We start from the raw sequence: 19,215 nt of genomic DNA, 5'->3' as shown, positions 1-19,215 counted from the left end.
ATTAAATAACTCGTCGATGTTAAAATTTGATAGTTAACGATTGTTAAGAACTATAAAAACGAAAGGCGAGGCTCGAATAATCGTATCTCCTCTTCCGAAGTTCTCCATTTTTGTGCACAATCTAAGCAAGAATTAGAGAGAATTTACTATATCTTCATTCTCTTTTGATTGTTGTCATGATTCTACAGTAAAGTGTTCGCTCACATAATTAACAAGTTGCAATAAATCGTGTAAAACGCAAGTACTCTACCAGAAGAACTCAGAAAACATGATTCGGACTTCGAATTGAAACAGCTCCGATTGCAAAGGGTTAAGAAATTCGTCCTCCCTTAACAGAAAAAATTACTTCGACTTCGATAGTATAGTTAACTGTTTTTTCCCGAGTGTACTCGACATGAGAAACCAAACTGGTTTAATCAATGAAACCGAGACTACGTATTTAAAAAAAATGTACCGTAGAAAATATTAATTTAATCCTTATTCATTCTAAACAACCTAGTAACATTCATATATCACGATAAAAATGAATCTCGAGAGCTGGTTAAAAATTCGTGTTACTAGTTAGCGATTTTTTAGTCAAAAAATCACGTGGAACCTGAAACAAAAATTATACCGTTCACTCGGTGACGAATTGTTGCACACATTGAAATCGTAGATCGAACGGATTTCGGTGGGCTCGTGCAACCTGGAACAGATTAACCGAAGGAGTTTAGGCATCGGAATCTACTTTTGCGGATCAGCTTCGTGAAGAGTCAAAAGGCTTCTACGAGGACGTAAACCTCGTTGCACGTAAGACGGCCGGGAAAGTAAACGCCGTATCAACCGCCAGTCTAATCCGTCGTAGGATCGCGCTTGTCTGCTCGCAGTCGTCGCAGACTTCCCCGGTAATTTATGGTGTTTTAACTTCCCTACCCCGTGCAGATTAGAATGGAAAATCCTTCCCGTCGATTGCCGTGCGATTGCATCGTTACCGATTTATGGGCCTCGGTACTTACAATACCGGGTATTCCCGACAACTTCGATCGAAACACGAGATATCCGCCATTGGAAAAACGCAGTTCCTCCGTATTTGTTACTATCTATACTCTAACAATCTGTCTTTGGACAGTTGTTCGGTCAACTTTTATACTGGAGTGCAATTTTAGATTCTTAACAATTGCAGTAAGTTTCTCGATTTTCTATGCAATATGCTGTCTAATTTCTGTTTAATTATACACATTCGTGATTTCATCGTACACTGTATTTTTATTTAATCCATAGTTTAATGTTTCTGTTTAATTCATAGTATGTTTCCGTTCAATTCGCAGTACAATGTTTTTATTTAATTCATAGAATAATGTTTCCGTTTAATTCGCAGCATAATGTTTCTGTTTAAATCATAGAACGATCTTTCTGTTTAATTCGCATCGTAACGTTTCCAGCATTAATTCAGTTTCATAGCATTGATCATTCCATACAATGACATAAAATAACGAAAATGAAATGGTTAAGAAATGCGAGTTTCTCATTTCGTCCGCATTCCAACCAATCGCAATTTCGAGGACAAATTTCCGCAGGCACATTGCCCAGTAAATTAATTTCTCTAACATCTGAGAAAAGTGCAAGTAATTTTGTCCATCGATCAAAAGATGTTAATCTGTTTCAGAAGACGTCCGAATATTCACACGAGTCGGTGTACCTTGATATCGGCGACGTTCAACCCTCTCGGATCGAACGAACTCGAGCCGGCAGCACGGATTTTCCGCGGCCGACAGTGCGGAAAACGTGGCGTGCGAATCCGCGTGAGGAAAAACGGGTCCGTAAGAAGGGAATTAGCGAAAGAAGCAACGGGAGGATGCCGTTTTTTTCTTCACCCCGGCAACCCCCTGCGCGCCACCCTCGACGGCTCACACGGCATTCCTTTTTCGTTCGAACGATCTTTGTCTACGGCACACGATCCGCCGTTGAAAAAGAGAACGCTCGAGAAGCAGGAGGTGGCATCCACGGAGGTGGATGTGGTTTGGGGTTGAGCTCGGTGGGGGGTGTAGGGGTGGAAGCTTGGAAAACCGGTGGTGCGGACCTGCAGACAGCTCTCGGCGCGGACGGAGAATGGCTGATTCCGTTCGAAGGGAAAACCGGGAAGAAGGAGAAAATAGAGAAACCGGGCGGGGGTGGAGCCGAGAAAAAGGGAATATAGGTTCGAGAGGGGATGAGGGGGGTGGCCGGGACAGGGAGAAAGCATTCAGGAATGGTCGGACAGAATGACGCTGATCAATTTCTCGGTTTCGCGTCCCTGGACCTTTGGAAAACCCCGAACCGATTTACCGATTTACCGTTCTTCCGGGATTTATCCGCTACCTCCCCCCGACTACGGAATCCATCGAACCGACCTGTCTCGATCGATGGAGACGCAGGGGAGCCTAAGATGGACGATGTTCGAGATTCTTCCTTTTCAGGGCATGTTCCAGCGGCTTTGTTTTCGAGGAACTGCTACACGATTTTTCGGAACTCCAAGGAACGAGAGCGGAACGTTGGAGTTCGGAGTTTGGAGAACGGAGTTCGTGGAGTTTTGAGCACCGTGGACAGCAAACTTCATTCCTGTCTTTCTCATTTGTTGTATCAGATACTACGGTGTCTATTAAAGTAGAACTGATTATCGAAACTAATTATTTGTAACTAATTATTGGCAATTTTTCTAGAAAAAGCTTCTGTTGTTCTGACGATCTGTACTATATTGTTATCAACCCTTAACTACGGACATCGGAATTGCTTAGAAAATAAGTACATAGTATAGTATAGTATACATAGTATTTTAATATTTTTTTTATACAAAGATTTATATATATATATATATCTTGCACATGTTGAGAGATTTCTAGATTCGCTTTCGGTAGAAGCAATAAGCAGTAATTAGCTTTTAGACTTCCTGTCCGTAGTTAAGAGAATCAGTCAACAGCGATCTCTGAGACTGTCGAAACTGTCCTGAAAAAAAATCGAAACCTTCGTTCCAAGTTCTTCGCAATTATCTCCGGCCAGAACTAATGGCATCGCACTCGATCTTTCAAGTGCACGGTAAATGCTCAGCTTGTAAACAAAAACGGACAATTTTTGAAGGAAAGGTACAAAAATCGGCGATTATAAAAACAAGTCGCGAGGCTCGGACCACCGTGCATCCTTTCCGAAAATTGCCCATTTTTATTTATGAGCTGGGGAACAGTGGAGAAAATTTATTGTACCCGTCGTAAGAAGAAGTGCCCGTTCCCGAAAAATAGCAGATTGCCCTCGAAGGAAGTCAGTCGAACTTATTTTCTCAAACGTCGGCGTACTTAGAGGGTTCATGAACATAACCATAAACAATGAGCAGGCAGTAGTAGTCACCGTAAGACCGACGAGGGTAGCCGAAGATCCGATCACAAAACCGCAGGCTCCGGATTGTCGAAGGCCGAAGAAACTAACCCACGCGGTTTAGTGCAGGACTTCGAATTAACGGAACGCAATGCGGTGGTCCCGACAGATACACCACTTGGCCTCTTCGGTCCGAAGGTCCCGAGCGCATGTGCCTGTTGCTTTGTGAGCGGCATTTTGGCGTCCGTGGAGGAGAGGGGGGCAAGACTTGCGACAAGTATCAGGTACTCATATCGATGCCGATACCTGTCCAAACGCGCTTACCTCGACGTTTCTGGAAGCGCCTCGGCCGCCATTGTTGCCATTTTACCGTGACCGAAGTCACGTCCATATTGTTCTAACTTGTTAAGAAATAAATGAGCCGTTTATTTTGCAAGTGGCACAAGTCATGAATTTGCCTCCGTAATGAAAAGCGGTGATTTTTTAATGTTTATACGAAATTATTTATACTGAGAAAAATATCAGTATCCTGAGATAACAAATACAAGTAAATCTTCTCGAATGTTTGCATCCATATTTTTAAACGTGTTGAAACGCAAACCCTTAAATATATCGACTTAAAAACAAAGTGACTTATGCCACTTTCAAAATAAACGGCTGAAATAGAGACGAGATTTGTGATTAGCGATTGCAGATCTGAACGTGTTTCGTTTAATTCCAACACTGTGTAAGACGTTCGTATGTGGTGTTCAACCCCTTGCCGTAGCATTTTCTCCGCAATTACGCTGATTTGAACTGCTACGAATGTAAACATTTCTTCGATTTTCTTAGAAAATTAATACTTATCGCGTGCCCATATTTTCGCGCATGCTTAAATAATGATTGCAATAGACCAGAATTTTATTCCGACTTAAGAAAACCTGAGTAACATCTATATTTATTAAGATATTACGAAAAATCTCCCTCACGAGTCAGGCTCGTCGAAATATGGCAAGAGATTAAAGTAGTCTGTTAATATAAATTATTGAATCGGATTTATGTATTGCGATAAACGTTTTACAATGCAGAAAAGGAATGACTACGAATTTTTCTGCTAATTTATTGATCGAACGATTTTTGCTCGTGAAAGAATCAAGATGCCCAATTGCCGCGGGTCATTCGAACAACAATTTCTTCGTAATTAAGCGCTGTAAACAATTTCGGTAACTGTCGAAAATATTAACGTTGCGCGATGAAGAATATTAAATACGTTATTCGTAACAGCAATTTACGGTTCTTTCGCAATCGATCGCCGTAAAAACTTTTAGTTACTCCTCGAAACATTGAAATAGTACCGTGAAAAATTTTAAATATGCAGGTTTATAACAGTAATTTGCAGTTCCTTTGAAACTACGTACCGTTATTAATGCGCCACGTAAACAATATTCAATCAATAAAATATTCAGTCACAACAAAAAATTCAGTTACTACAATCTTTCAGAAAGAATTAAGGCGTTATCGTAATAATTTAACGAATTACGATTAACTTCTTTGTTCATGTAACTTTGTATCGAGCCGTTCTAAACGACTATATTTTTTGCGTTCCGTGATTTTATAACTAACGGCTGACTTTCCGTACATATTCAACAAATAAATAAACAAATAAATATTGAATAAGCATTCCGCATTCCGTAACAACTGAACATCGCATACAATTTTAACTGTTATTAACGATACTCGAAGAGAAAATTATACAAGACGCGTTTATACATTGTACAACATGTCTTGATGCTAGAGAAAACTATTCAAAGAACGAGCCACCTCGTAGCCAGGGAAGGGACGTTACCCACTCCAGATCGGTGACACCGTGTATGATGAGTCAGGTGCGTAGAAGCGACAACACAGGTACCGTCATAAAACCATTATTTACCCCTAGTCTCGGCCCGAAAATTGTAAACGAATCTCTGCGCACAGAGCTTCCCCCGAAATTGCGTACTGGTCTAACGGGGAGTAGACAAAAAGGATTACTGTTTACGGCGAATTTCTCAGGCTCTGATTGGTCGAGACTGGTCGAACAACGGCCGTATAAATAGGCAAGAAATCGTCCTGCACTTCACAGTTTTGTGTAAAACCTCGAAGTAACCGTAGTTGTGTGAAACCTCGAAGTAACCGTAGTTGTGTGAAACCTTGAACTAACCGTATTTGTGCGTAAAACCTCGAACCAATCGCAATCAGCATGGATCGACGAGCAAGAGAACTCAGTTGTGCACAGGACTTAACATCGGCGATAGACCAGTACGAACTAGATCAGTGCATCAAGGATTTGGGTTCAATCCTGAATATGAATTTGCCTCCGACACCGGCCAGTAACGACTCCCAAGGATCTGCAAGGATGCACATGATGTCAGGTCATACTTTAACATCTGCGGTCCTGAACGAAGTTCCGAGTGAGTGGATTGCTTGGGACGAGCAGAGACGGGCGTGTCAGAATGAAAATAGCAACGCAACGAGATTACAGACTGGAATTACAGTTCCAAGTCAATCGATTGACGAGAATCTGTACCAGATTTGGAGTGTTGGAAACAATTGCCAAAACCTGACAACCGAGCAAGAGGAAGGAGCCCCGACTTTCCTAAACCAGAACTTTAGGATGTCGACGAATGAAGATAAAAATTTCATGATTGAGGAGCTGCAACCGGGTCCCGCTGCGAACAACTGCAACGAGAATGAAGGTACGAATTTTGTTGTGTTTAATCTTTTTTGAAATGGTAAGTCCATCGTTTTGTCGATTCGTTAGATAGATTGTTGTTTCTTAAATTAAGGAATTGAGGAATTAAATTTTGTTACTTTATGAAAAATTTTACTAAGTTAGCGGCGACAGGAGGGGTTCCTCTATTTCGTCTTGCTGTCATAATAAGAAGCTTTTAGACGATTTTCCGAGTGATTGTTCATAAACAGTGAAATTTAATGTCCATCTTTCTCCTACGTCCCAGATGTTGTTTGAGTTGCTAGTGACAGAAGTGTTTTTTGTCAGGTTAGGCTGGTTTCTATATTTGGTTATTTAGAAGATGTTTCGTGGAATTTTATATGAGAGAATATAGTAATCGAACATTAGTTGAAAAAATTGAACAGATCTTGCTGGTTTCTTTTAACAAAACGCGTGAAATGTTCTTTTTTACTAGCGAAAGAATAGTTTTGTTATCCTCGTTGGTTTCTTTTTATTCAGAAAGGAAGATAGAACATTCATGCAAATATATTGTAGTAGAATGCCGACAAAATGTTTAATAGTGTAATTATAGTTTAATCATAGCAGAATATTCGCGTAGAATTTTCATTCAACAAGGATCGTGCATCTTTCTTTCACGTTCAGTCTGTTCACAGTAGCAGAAGATTTCAATCGGGTGATATTCAATTTTCTTTTCTTCCTTGTCGCAGGCGATGATCAGTATATCTGCTTGCGAGTTTCTTGGATAATGTAATTTCCCGTAGGTCTATAAACAGCAGGACAAAAAATCCAGCACCGTCCAGGCGGGTAGATGAATATAGATCGCGCGAAAGAAAAACGGTCCGCGATTTTTAGTCGCTGGCTAAAATTACGCGACAATGTTAAACAAGAACGTCCCGGCGACGTCGCGGATTCTAGGCAAATAGACGGTTCACGTAGACATCATTGAATCAAGTTTGATTAACGAGCTGCCCATTTAGGAGACTTTAGTCTCGAGGGATTATAAAACGGCGCTCGGCCCGCTTGCTCGTCGATGCTCTACACAGGTTTACATAAAACAGAGTCACTGGATGATGGACTGCTATCCTCGGGTCAGTGTTGACATATTTATTGGCCGAGAAATGCTATCAATCTGCCGTTCTACCTGTTTTTAACCGTCCGTTTCGCAAATTTCATAGCTTACGAACGCGTCGCATCTCTAAGTTCTTCGATTAATTCTCCGGACGGTAAAATTAGCGGAACAATTTAGATCTTCAGCTAACAATCTCGATGTAAAAAGTATTTCTAATCCTTTCGAAACGGAGCAACTTATTTTTATAATTGTGCCAAGCAATGTTCAGCGCGTGTAGAAGTTATCAGAAAATGAGTTTCTTAAATCTAAAAGCAACTTTTGAAAACAATTCTTTAGCCATTGTCCGGTGAACTCTAAAATTCGTTCGATTGTCTCATACGTTTCGTTGTTTCGCGATTTAGAATTGCTCGATCAGATTGTGAAAATCGTAGCTAGCATCTAGTTCACAGGTGATAAGATATTGTTCGGAACGGTTCTTGTGCCTCCGGGGCATCGATATGTCCTAAAATTCCGGAGGAATCACACGGTTCGGTCACGTAAGCGAATTCCAATCCGTTGAATCGAAAATATTCCTCAATATTTTGAAAACAACGTCCCTTTGGGCAGCCATATCTACGTCTACTAAGATCATCCCTACTCGTCAATTTTCAGTAGACGCGGATATGATTGTCCAAAGAACCTCAGGAATCCCCCATTTCCATGAAGTTACATAACTTTGAGGCACCCTGTATTCTCTATCGTCACTTCTTCAAGCTCAAAGTCAATTCTGATCATTCGAATTGCCTGTCCAAATATTCGATTCTAAATACAATAAATTCTCCCTAATGTTCCTTCAACTTGAAGACAAAAATGAACAATTTGGGAAGAGGAGATTACTCGAGCCTTGCACCTCGTTTTTCTAATCGTTGACAATCGGCAACTATAAAAATCTCCGTAATAATTGTGTCTCCTCTTCCTGAACTGTCTATTTTTGTTTACAAGTTAAAGAAAAGATGGGGAGAATTATAAAATAATAATATCAAATATAGGCAACGTCTATAACTCTCGGTAAAAGATTCGAGACTTCGAGACTTCGAGGACCTAACCTTACCAAATTTCAGCTGGCACGCGTTTGCTATTTGCAGGTAGTTTGCTTTCCGATCATTTCCGTACGCCCAGGTGTCTTCGGCAGACGGTTCAATTTGCTGGGGTTTCCTTCGAAAAGGCTAATGCTATAACTTAACAACTTGCCATCATAAATCCATTGAACGGCTACAGTGTTTGTGTTCCGTGGCGACAGTGTGGTCACTTCTCGGCAGGCTGCTTTGTCCGGCCACCAGTTTTGACGAACTGTATTTGCTTGCCAATTTGTGCCGAGATCATAGAATCCAATTATACGACTTCCTCGGTAGGGCTTTGAGCCGCACAGCAGGTATGCAATCCGCCTTGTGGTCGGACGGACAAGTGCACCACCGGGCATACCTTGATTCCCTTCTCTCTCTGCGTTGCAGATAAAAATTGCGATTTCACAGGCCGGATATTTGGAATTCGATGAGGCGACCCGTTTAATCGACAGCTTTCTTCTATGCTGAAAAATTTGGAGAAACGAACGATGACGCGTCTCCTGGAATCCGTTAACAACTTCTTGTCGACATAGTTGACAAGAAGTTGTTAACGGATGCCTAACACTTCGACGTTAGAGAGCATTTCATCTGATCAAATTAAAATTGAAAAGTTCAGTTACATTTTCATATCTTTACGTTCCGAGGATGCTTGTGAAATTGGCAAGATATTTATTTAGTTCGAAACGATTTTAAACAGTTGCAAAAATAGTTCCATGCTACTAATAGTACTAAATAGTAATACTAACACATGGATGACAATTGGCAAAATATTCTGCTATAGATTCGATAAAATTTAATTCGCTGCTCTGACTCCGCCAAGAAAATAAGTCGATTAAATAATCAAATAGATTTTCCACACGTTCGCTGTAGATAGTATATATTTCAGTGTACATGTACATAATACTCCGAACACCTGTAAAAATGCTTTCTACTTCCACGATTATCTGAAACTATCCAGTTTCCGAACATGTTCGGTTCTTTCGGTAGCGTTAAGAAAGTTCTACGTCGAAGAATCGATAATTTTCTCGAAATATTAAGGAACAGCTGTATTTAAAAAATATATCCTGACCCAAATATACTGAAACAAATTTTCAAATTGCAGCACCTGAGAAACCCCGCCAGAAACGTATGCGGACGGCATACACCAGCCAGCAGTTGATGGAGTTCGAGAAAGAATTCCAGCGTAATCGCTATTTAACTCGTCCCCGCCGCATCGAGATGGCGGAAACGCTGAATCTGTTGGAACGTCAGATCAAAATTTGGTTTCAGAACCGACGGATGAAGGAAAAGAAGGAGCTGGCAGCCGAAAACGGTGATTCCGTTAAAACTAGTTCCACGAAGACAGGCAAGCGGTCGCGGAACAAAATGAAGAATCGATACAACACCCCTCCGCCATTAGAATTGAACAGGTACTGAATCAATTAACTAATTAAATATTAAAGACATTATATATATAATTATTAAAGACATGGCGAATAATTTAATCGAACATTTCAGTGGCGAAATCAAAGAAAACTATAGTCAAAATAAAGATGGAGGACGTTACGAGTCCATGGCAAACGGAATTATGGAGAGACACCCATCGCTGATTAGAAATGAAGGTGTCAACCAAAACGAACCTGGAGGAATGTGTAACCAAACCATGGCTCTCCTGACTAACCAGTTAGAGAATGAAACAGAACAAAATATTACTTTCCTTGAAAAAGCGAAAGCCATTGTGGAGGAGTCCATAGGGCCGATCATAGACCATTCTGAACAAAAATTGATAAATTCTTTCGGCACGAACGGATCTATCATGGAGGTGCAGACAAATTCGTTGTATACCGATTTCGTCGAGGATTTAGGTAATTATATCACTGAAGGAACTGATCTAGGGTCTGATTATAACAATACGGGCTTTGACGAGGCCGGTCCCAGCAGTTTCATGCTTCCCTGCGCAGAAACGACATGTTTTTATTCAAATTTCAAGTAATGTCAATAAATTTCAAGTACGTTCGGTCGTTTGAAATCGGCCGAAACGTTTTTTGAGGAGACGATTTTATAATCGGCAGATTTTTAAGATCGGTCTGCTATCTAAAATTAGAGAACCCAGAGGAATCTAGAAGGAAAGCTTCGTACAAAATTTGGAACAAACGGAACTAACGAAGAATTTCTCACGAAATTACAATGTTCATAAAATTTCGTAAAATTGTATTTATAACATTGGAGGAACTGAGAATGTATCATGAACTGCGCTAACTGAACGAAAAAACGCGTGTGCCGAATAAGTCTTGTATCGCTAGGGCTCACGATTTTAGTCATACTCGTTAAGGGGCACGGTAATAATTGCACCGCCGGGGCAGAATGAGCGCTTACGTCACCGAATGTACGGTAAAATGGCTCGCAGACGATAGGTCGAACGGTAATAGCCGATTTACAGACAAACGATGTACCATCCTCGATTCTATCATCGATGAGTATCGGTGGCTCTAAGTGATTCGGGCGATATTCGCTATTTCGAATGTTGTTGTATATTTTTATCATTTAAGTTGTATATTACATTAAGTTCCATGTTTTGCGTGTGATGTGTGTTCTTTTATTTTTTATTATAACTATATTATTATATATATTATATTAATATAACTATAATATATAATATATAATATAATTATTATAACTAAATGTGTAATTATTTCAGAGTTCAGTGTTGGTTTCTTTCGCGTCATTTTCTAGCGTTTACTTTAAAGCGTTATTTTAAATACAAAATTATATTTTTTACATATTATACAAGTTCGCGTAGGCATATTATTTTTCCGAAGAGGCGTTCAGGAATTAATTTTGTGTGTGTGTGTGTGTGTGTGTGTGTGATGGATAAAATTAATTTCAAATCAATTTATAACACTAAAAATAAGCGAAGCTCCGATAATAACTAACGAGTGTAGCGTTATAAGGTTAACAAGGCCGAATTATTCAGACTCTTACTATAATGTAAAATTGAATGAAGCATGCTGATTGAATTATTTCTTAAGGAGCCATTACGATTTCAACAATTCGAAAATGAAATGTGCGAGACCGGACGTTCCGACGCCATAGTTATCTTAGCGTTAAAAATAATTCTTCCTGTATCCATCATTTAAAATTTCTTGTACGTATCTTTGTCTAATACATTGAAATTCGAGCAACAAATTTCATAAAGATCGTCAGAAAATATTTCTCAGATAGAACCAAATCCACCCAAAAGAGAATGCATCGAAACTCTTTTTAATAATTTAACGGTGTATTTCCTTAGCTAACAATTCAAATTCTAGCAACAAATCCCATAAAAATCGTCACGAAACGGTTTTCGGAGGAAGCCAAGAACGTATCTCCCTGAATCCACCGAAAGGATAAATTCCCGCGAAGGAATGAATTCGATAGCTCGCGATCCGAAAAATTCATAGCAACAGCGACGGGTGCAGAAACCGCGAGAGAGGATTCCCGGAGGATCGTCGCCATTAAATCGCGAGGGAAGAAAAAAAAGATCGCGTGCACGAAGCGTCTCCTTTCCCGGCGTATTTGTATTTTAAAGCACAAAAGACGCGAAAGGGGATGATACGAGATCGAAGCGCGGAATAACGCGGGGGTGGCGAGTCTCTCCCGGTATAAGGGTGGTCGCAAACAGAATGGAGGGGCACCCCACTCTCTCTCTCTCTCTCTCTCTCTCTCTCTCTCTGTTCCACCCCTTCTGGAATCTCTCTTTCTCGCGGTGCGCGAACGGTCCGGGGGTGTGGGGTTGGGTTTCAACCATGATTTCCATTCGCAAGCCATCCATCTTGTTTGAGACTGGAAACTGACAGATAGACGCGGATCCGAGTGTCGGTGACGTGGCAAGTCTTGCACGACTATGCAGCCAGCCCGTGGTGTAGTGTACGTGCGAACCAGCACACGGGGCAAGTGTACACTTGCGGTACCAACCAACTTCCGTATCCGCCGTGAAAAATTCATTTTCGACGACATTAGCGGGGCAAGAAATTGCTTTTCCTTTCTGACCGACCGGCCCTGCACCCGCCGACGCTGTTAACGCAGCCGGCCGCTCGCTTTTCAAATTTCTCCCAACCCCGTCATCCCCTGGAAACTCTTGCGCGCGACGGAAACAAAGCCGCGCGATCGGCGGAATTCATTTCTCGCGACGATCTTATTCCGAATTAACGCGCGCAATGGAAACGCTTTTATAAATCGCACGGTTCGGTTAAGGGGTCGTTAGCGATGCTGGAAACAATACCGTGGATTTTACAGGGGGGTGAACAGGCTTGGTGAACGCTCTTAGAGATATAAATTAATTTTTCAAGAGCCGAATGTCGTCGAAAAATATTGCACGAAATCAAAGTAATTTAACTGGTGAAATTAGAACTGGAAGTATTTTATGCGTTACCTGTATATATTGAGAGTAACAAATAATTTACAAATAATATGTATTAAGCAAGTTTGCAATCGAACCTTGTTCAGTAAATTCTCCCTGATTTTTCTTGAACAAAAATTGAAAATTTGGGGAGAAGGGATATATCTCCTCTTCCCAAATTGTTCACTTTTTTGCACAATCTCAGCATCAATTAGGGAGAATTTACCGTTTATTCAAATACCAAGCAATAAAATCCTGATTTGGGTCTACTAATGGACCATTAACCGTCATAAACGGTCAGCCATTAAAAAAGAATAATAATAATATTTAATTGTCTAGTGTCGATTGAACACAATAAGAGTTTGGAAACGGTTGAAGCAGGTTGAAACAGGTGCTCGGAATGCTCCACCTGGAAAGCTATCGAAGAAATATCGTTCACCGAATTCGATTCCATCGAAACAGCGGAGTACGTACAAGGAACGCGTGGTCTCAAACATTGTTGGAGTAAACTTCCGCGAGACTGCGTTTGATCCAGGGTAGCCTGTCTCCGCCAATAAATACAATGGGCTCCAGGATGGCCGCGGATCTACAGCAGGATCTATGGGCATTTGAATCTGAATCAGACACTTCTCGCCATTCGCGTCTACCGCGAATACGATTCCGAAAGATTCCGCCGTGATCCGGGATGAATAATGGATGGATCATATTAAGAGAGGGCCGGCTGTTACTTGTATAAATGGTATATAATACAAGGTTTTCCCGTGGCCGGGATCCACTTTCACAGAGAGTTTCCCGGGGATTCGAGATCGAACGGTTTCAATCGCTTCCGTGGATCGACAAGCTATTTCCATATGGTATAAATTAATGGAGCCTAAATTTCTCATCGAATATTTTAGGCAGATTTTTGCTACATTGATTTGGCTCGAAATTTTATGTCAACTTTTCAATGATAATTCTACTGATTTCGAATGGAAAATTCTGACGAAAAATTTTACAGGAATTTTTCTACGTCAATTCTGTCCATTCGCGGGTAAATGTTTTAACGAAAATTTTATGAGTATTTTTCGATACCAATATTATCCATTGAGAGAGCGGTTTAACTTCTTATTAACACTTCAACTGCCACTCTGATAATTTTCTGAACATGGAATTTTGTATTTAATGGAATTTTTTATGTATTACTGTGTCGTTTCAGAGTCTAAAGTAATTTTAACCGAACAAATGCTGAATCATTCTATTAACATTTTCCCTGAGAAACAATTAATTATTGTAGACAGTTCATGAAAACCTCAATGAAAAATTAGCATTAAATTTTTTCATAGCGATCTCTCGCCCGGAAAATCGCTAAAAAATCGGCAGGGACGGCGATGCGGCGCGAAAATAGAACACCATCGATTTCCTCGATCGATTTCACAGCAAAAGGCGCCACCAAGAAGGATTGCGGGTCACGTATAGTTCGGATACTTGCCGCGGAATGGCGTCCCCCGTCCTCCTTACCCTTCGCTACGAGATTCCACCCCCGCAGCCGGCCCGGTTTCCTCCTCCACCCCCAGAAATATATCAAAGTTCATGCGTTTCTACCTAATATCATTCGCGTGCACGGGCCTCGCCCCTCCTGGCCACTTCGACGGCAAACCGAGTTGCCGGTTTACGTGCTGCCGGCAACCCCCGACAACCCCCTCCACGGTTTCGCTGATCTTTATTCATTCTTTCGCCTCGCCCATTTCAATTTTTCTACAGTTTAGCCCGGAGAGAAAAGTCGGGCCTCGGTCTGACGCCGCTGGGAGGGGCCCGTGGTACGCGTGCTCGATAAATTTCGCGGCTCCTAACGTTTAGCCCTTATGGCGGCCTGGAAATCTGCTCGTGAAACGCTTCGAATTTCTGCAGACTCGATTTTCGAACGTCCTTTAGCCGATTATTTTCCAAGATGCTCCTCGAAGTCGGCTTTCATTATTTACGAAACCACAATTCATATTTCAGAGTGGCTTCTTTGCAGGAGTAATTGTTTCATTCTTTCATTTTGTGAATAAATATATAATTTAAGTAAATAATAATATAATTTAATGGATTATTTAATTTTGTGAATAAATATATATTTTAGTCGATAAATATATAATTAATTATGCTCGGAAACAAATCGAAGGCGCAGAGATCGGTCACCCTACCGTAACTGGCCCCACTGTCTTATGTCGTGGGGAATTTAAATGGTGCAGAGCTGAGCGATTTGTTTTAGTACTTTTGGACACGATTCAACGTTGTGGATACATTTTTATTCTACCAGTTGGAATCTTCTGGTCAACGATATTAATTTTGAACGATTACAAAGATACCAACTCGTATGAGAACACGCTGAGAAATTTCGTTAATACATTGAACATATAAAATATACCGTTACTTTTATTGACAAGCTGCTTAGCTAAATTAACAAGGAATAATTTTGAACCGTACAAACGATATTCAATTTGAAACTATATTTATTTTTACCATAAACTTCTAATTTTTTATGATGAACTTTCTCTCGACAATCGAGTGGAAACAATTTTTAATTTAATTCGTTGACGTCAAGGTGTTAGGACTTTCTAGCTAGGAAGGTTAATTATCGACAAAAATAGCAACTTGCACAGGAATTCGTAATCTGGTAAAGGGGCGATCGTCGGTGTGAATGGCCAAGACTGCAACGCGTTTGATCAACGCCTAGCCCACCCCCTAGGTATTCGAAGTGGTTGGACCGATCGAGCGAACTTCCGAGGGCCGGGAATAAGTGCGGGGGCAGACAGTGAATCAGCCTGATGATCTTTAAACACGGTTAGAAGCGGAAGTGCCGAGGCAGAAGAATCCAGAGGAAGTTGCCCGACCGCGGAGGGAGCCGCGGAGGAAAATGTGGCCGTTAGTTCTTCCGGTCGAAGTGGGATGCATCGAAGAGTGGTCGCGGAAACTGCGCGAGAATTCGGTGGTTCGCGGGAGAAAAAGAAGGAAAAAGTGGTGGGAGAGTTGCGAGAGAGAGAGAGAGAGAGAGAGAGAGAGAGAGAGAGAGCGTGAGAGAGAAAGAGAGGGGGAGGGGAAGAGAAACAGCGGAAGGCGGAAAACAACGGAAAATAAAGCAGCGGAAGAATCGCGTCGCTGGAAAAAGAATGAGGGCGCTGTCAGCTGGTGGAAATTATTCTGATTATGCTAATTCCGGTTCTGTTCCACTCCTTTACCCAGCCGTCCCCCAGACCCATTGCCTCCCTGCTGCTGTCTGCGCCATCTTTCATGGGTGATATTTATAATATAGGGGTGCCCGAGCAGTTTCAAACTCTTTTTGGCCCCCCTCCGGCCCGCCACCATTTGGCCCTCCATCGGGAACCACCCCCGCACGCCCGCCGGCACCACTGTCTTCGGGCTTTCGATAAATTTATTCATATTCCCGGCAAAATTTCGCCGAGCCTGGCTTCTCGGGAACTCGGTCACCGAGAAACGCCTCTCCCGCCGGCGGAGTTGCGAATTTTCCCGAGGAAAAGTCTCCGATGTGTCCCTCGACTGCATTCGCAAAAGTATGCATTCGAGGCGGTATCGATCATCCAGCGATTTAATTCCGACGCTTTTCCGCCCGGAAACTTTTAATAACACCCGCCAATGCAGAAAGTTCTGCTTTCTTTCAGCATTTTAAGATTAATTTGTAAAACACTGTATCTGCTAAAATCGATACGAACTAAAATATTATATATTATAACAATGAGTTTGTTAAATATACCGTGTCAATGACACGTCCTTCGATGGAGAACGACAATTATCATTCTATCGCAGTGTCTTTAATTGCATTTGTAAAACCGTGTATTCGCATCGTTGCAAAACATAGTGCATCGATAATGCATTTCTTGAGTCGAACCTTCTCAGGGGTAGTTTCTATGCACGCTTAAAATCAAGGATGTTTCACCTAAAAGAAGCTCGCCCAATTGTCTCGATCATTCTATTCAGTCATTAGTAATATATTTCTAAAAATAGAAAATTGTCTAATCAAAATAAAACGCGTCTCGGACGAGGTTTCATCGCTTCGTGGCGCATCAATCGGAAAGAAATGTAAACTAGATACGCGAGACGCGATCCCGTGTACCGTAATCTTCTTCAAGGTCGTAAGTTTTCCTTTTTAATTAAAGGTGCTTTCTATTCATGCCGGAGAGTGGCACGCCCACGGCAGAAGTTACGGTGCGTTGTTATTTCGTGCATTACGAAAAAGGTTATTCGCAATTCGGGCTGCAATCTTGTGGGGAGCTGTTGCTTGATCGATCTCGTTTAATTGCTCCGTACAACACGGAGACGACGTCCGCACGTTCAACGAAGAGGGTCCCGTCGTTTCGTTTCACATAATCGAGCTCTGTTTAGCAGCAGATTCGATTATAAAGTCGGAACGTCGTGGACAGCTTGGCGAGGTGATCGTCAAACAGTCCGCTCCGCAAACGTGAATATGTAAATACATACACGCTAATGCTCAAACAGCGGCGTGTTTGCCGTGTGGGGAGCAGATAATGAAAAGATCGCTTTACCCTAACCTCGGTGTTAACTTTTGAATAAAAAAACGACGCGGAGTGATATGGGATTTAACCCCTTATTAACGGGCCGTGATTGCTATCGCATGCGGTGGGCCGCCGTTTGTTGATCCTGCTCTCCCGATGTTCAAAATTTATATATGTACGTAAACAAAGACACGAGATACCCGGGGATCTATGTACATATATTGATCTAGATGAGACGCTGTTATTACAGATTCTTCTTTTTTCGTTTACCGGTTTCCAATTTAGCAGAGTCACTGCATAATACTTGACTGCTACGCCTCGAGCTACGACTGCTCGAAATTTTCATAATACTAAACTATTTTTCACTTAATTCAGTTTAGATTAACAAGCCAAGTTGTGTGACATGAATTGCGTGCTAATGTAATTTATTATTACGTTACTTAATTTATTATAAACGTAATTTTGGACATTACTGTCCAATTTTGGACTGTTCAATTTTAGACATTACTGTCCAAAATTCTGAGAAATTCATTTCAAAAGTAACAATCACCCACATACGGGTGACGCGGTGGGATTGAAGTAAGTGTAAGTTTCTTCAAGATCGCTGCAACAAAATCATTTGCCGCAGTGCCACGCGGTCTACAAGTTCTGCACACAGTCTTCATCCGGTGTACTTCAAATTCAGACGATCCAGGCGACGCATCAGGCTCCACCCTACACGTCCAACCCTGTCCGTGAAAGTTATCCGAGCTGCTCTCTGCAGGAAACTTAATCCCCCGGCAGGGTTCAATTCACGGGAATATCGAAGATCCTCCCGGAATCAGCATAAGCCGGCGGCGCGTCGCCTAAACTCGAGGCACCTCGAGGGGCCGAGCATATGCAACTCGTCGGTTTCCCTCGGATGAGGGAGGAGTTATTAATCGTGGCAGTTGTCCCGAAAACTGGAGAAATCAACGCTCGGTTATTACTCAGCGCGGATCCGGAGCGGTGCCTGCTCGAGTATGTAGGTTACTGGAAGGAGCGGGACCATCGGGCGGACAATGGCGAGCAGAAAATGATCCGTCGGAGCGTCGTAGGTGGGCGACCGTTCCCCTCCGTCACCTTTAATTAATCACGCGCGACTGTATTATTTCCCGTTTAAGCTTCCCTTTTCGCCGGGCTGTGCCGCGCGCGACGTTCACCGACGCCGCGCCGCGAACGTTTGAACCTTGTTGCTCGAGGCTCGAGGCGCGCGCACAAAGGACCAACGGGAAACCAAAGCCGCGGCCACCTTCGCAGACAACCGTTCTCGTATAAACATGTCAGGCCGTGGCTCGTCCCGAGAAACGGGGCCCGCGGTCATCCATCACTCGGCTCCCCCTGATCCTGATAGCTAGACTAGCTCTTCCCTAAGACCCCTCGACCCCGCGCGCGATTCGCGGGCTAGCCGGCTACACGAATTCTTCAGAAACGATCCTGACTGCTCGCGAGACCTTGCTGTAACCTAACGGGAACCGCCGGATAGATTCCTTATTTTTGCCTTTGGCAGAGCTCGTTCCTGATGAGTACCGTTAGGCGATGTGTTCTGGCTTTCGAGTCGAGAGGATTTTACTTTGGATGGTTTCGAATTGTATACGTGCGGCCTCGAGGCTCCAGGTTTTCGATCATGAAGGCAGTTTGGGTAGCTATTACTCCTTTGATCGTAGATGAAGGCGCGATTTTAGATAGTCTTCGAATCATGCTCGAGTTTATAGATCGAGAGGATCTATGAGTCGAGAGGATTTTAATTTGGATGACTTGAAATTGTATAAATGCGACTTCGAGGTTTGAGCTCTTCGATTATAAAGGCAGTTTGGATAGCTTGATCGTAGATGAAGGCATGATTTTATAGCATGTGCAAGATATTTAGTTGACTTACTGTTCTTATGTTCGTTGATGGTCGCAATCAGAGAGCTTGTCTTCAAGTTCATACACCACGCAAAAAAGTTAGATGCTACTTTACTGATCATGATTTTCATCAATCTTGAAACCGTCTTCAAGTTTGTAACCTGTATGAGACACGTAGTTGGCGTGCTATTCTCATGATCATTGATGAAAGCAATCCAAAGACTAGTCTACAAGATCATTGATCATAAAAGTCACTTAGTTAATAATTAAACTAAGCTAATCAGGGAACAGTCTTC

General features: G+C 42.1%; 1 protein-coding gene across 1 annotated transcript; it reads left to right on the top strand.

Moving 5' to 3' along the window:
* The first annotated feature begins 5,406 nt into the window (after positions 1–5,406).
* Positions 5,407–11,379, top strand: LOC143259477 (uncharacterized). Its single transcript, XM_076521901.1, has 3 exons — positions 5,407–6,035; positions 9,306–9,612; positions 9,701–11,379. The coding sequence occupies exons 1-3, from the start codon at positions 5,540–5,542 to the stop codon at positions 10,173–10,175; spliced, it is 1,278 nt and encodes a 425-aa protein (XP_076378016.1). The 5' UTR covers positions 5,407–5,539; the 3' UTR covers positions 10,176–11,379.
* The last annotated feature ends 7,836 nt before the right edge of the window (positions 11,380–19,215 follow it).

Source organism: Megalopta genalis, chromosome 5 (genome assembly GCF_051020955.1).
Source record: "Megalopta genalis isolate 19385.01 chromosome 5, iyMegGena1_principal, whole genome shotgun sequence".
NCBI classification, from domain to species: Eukaryota; Metazoa; Arthropoda; class Insecta; order Hymenoptera; family Halictidae; genus Megalopta; species Megalopta genalis.
This window is presented reverse-complemented; position numbering and strand designations above follow the sequence as displayed.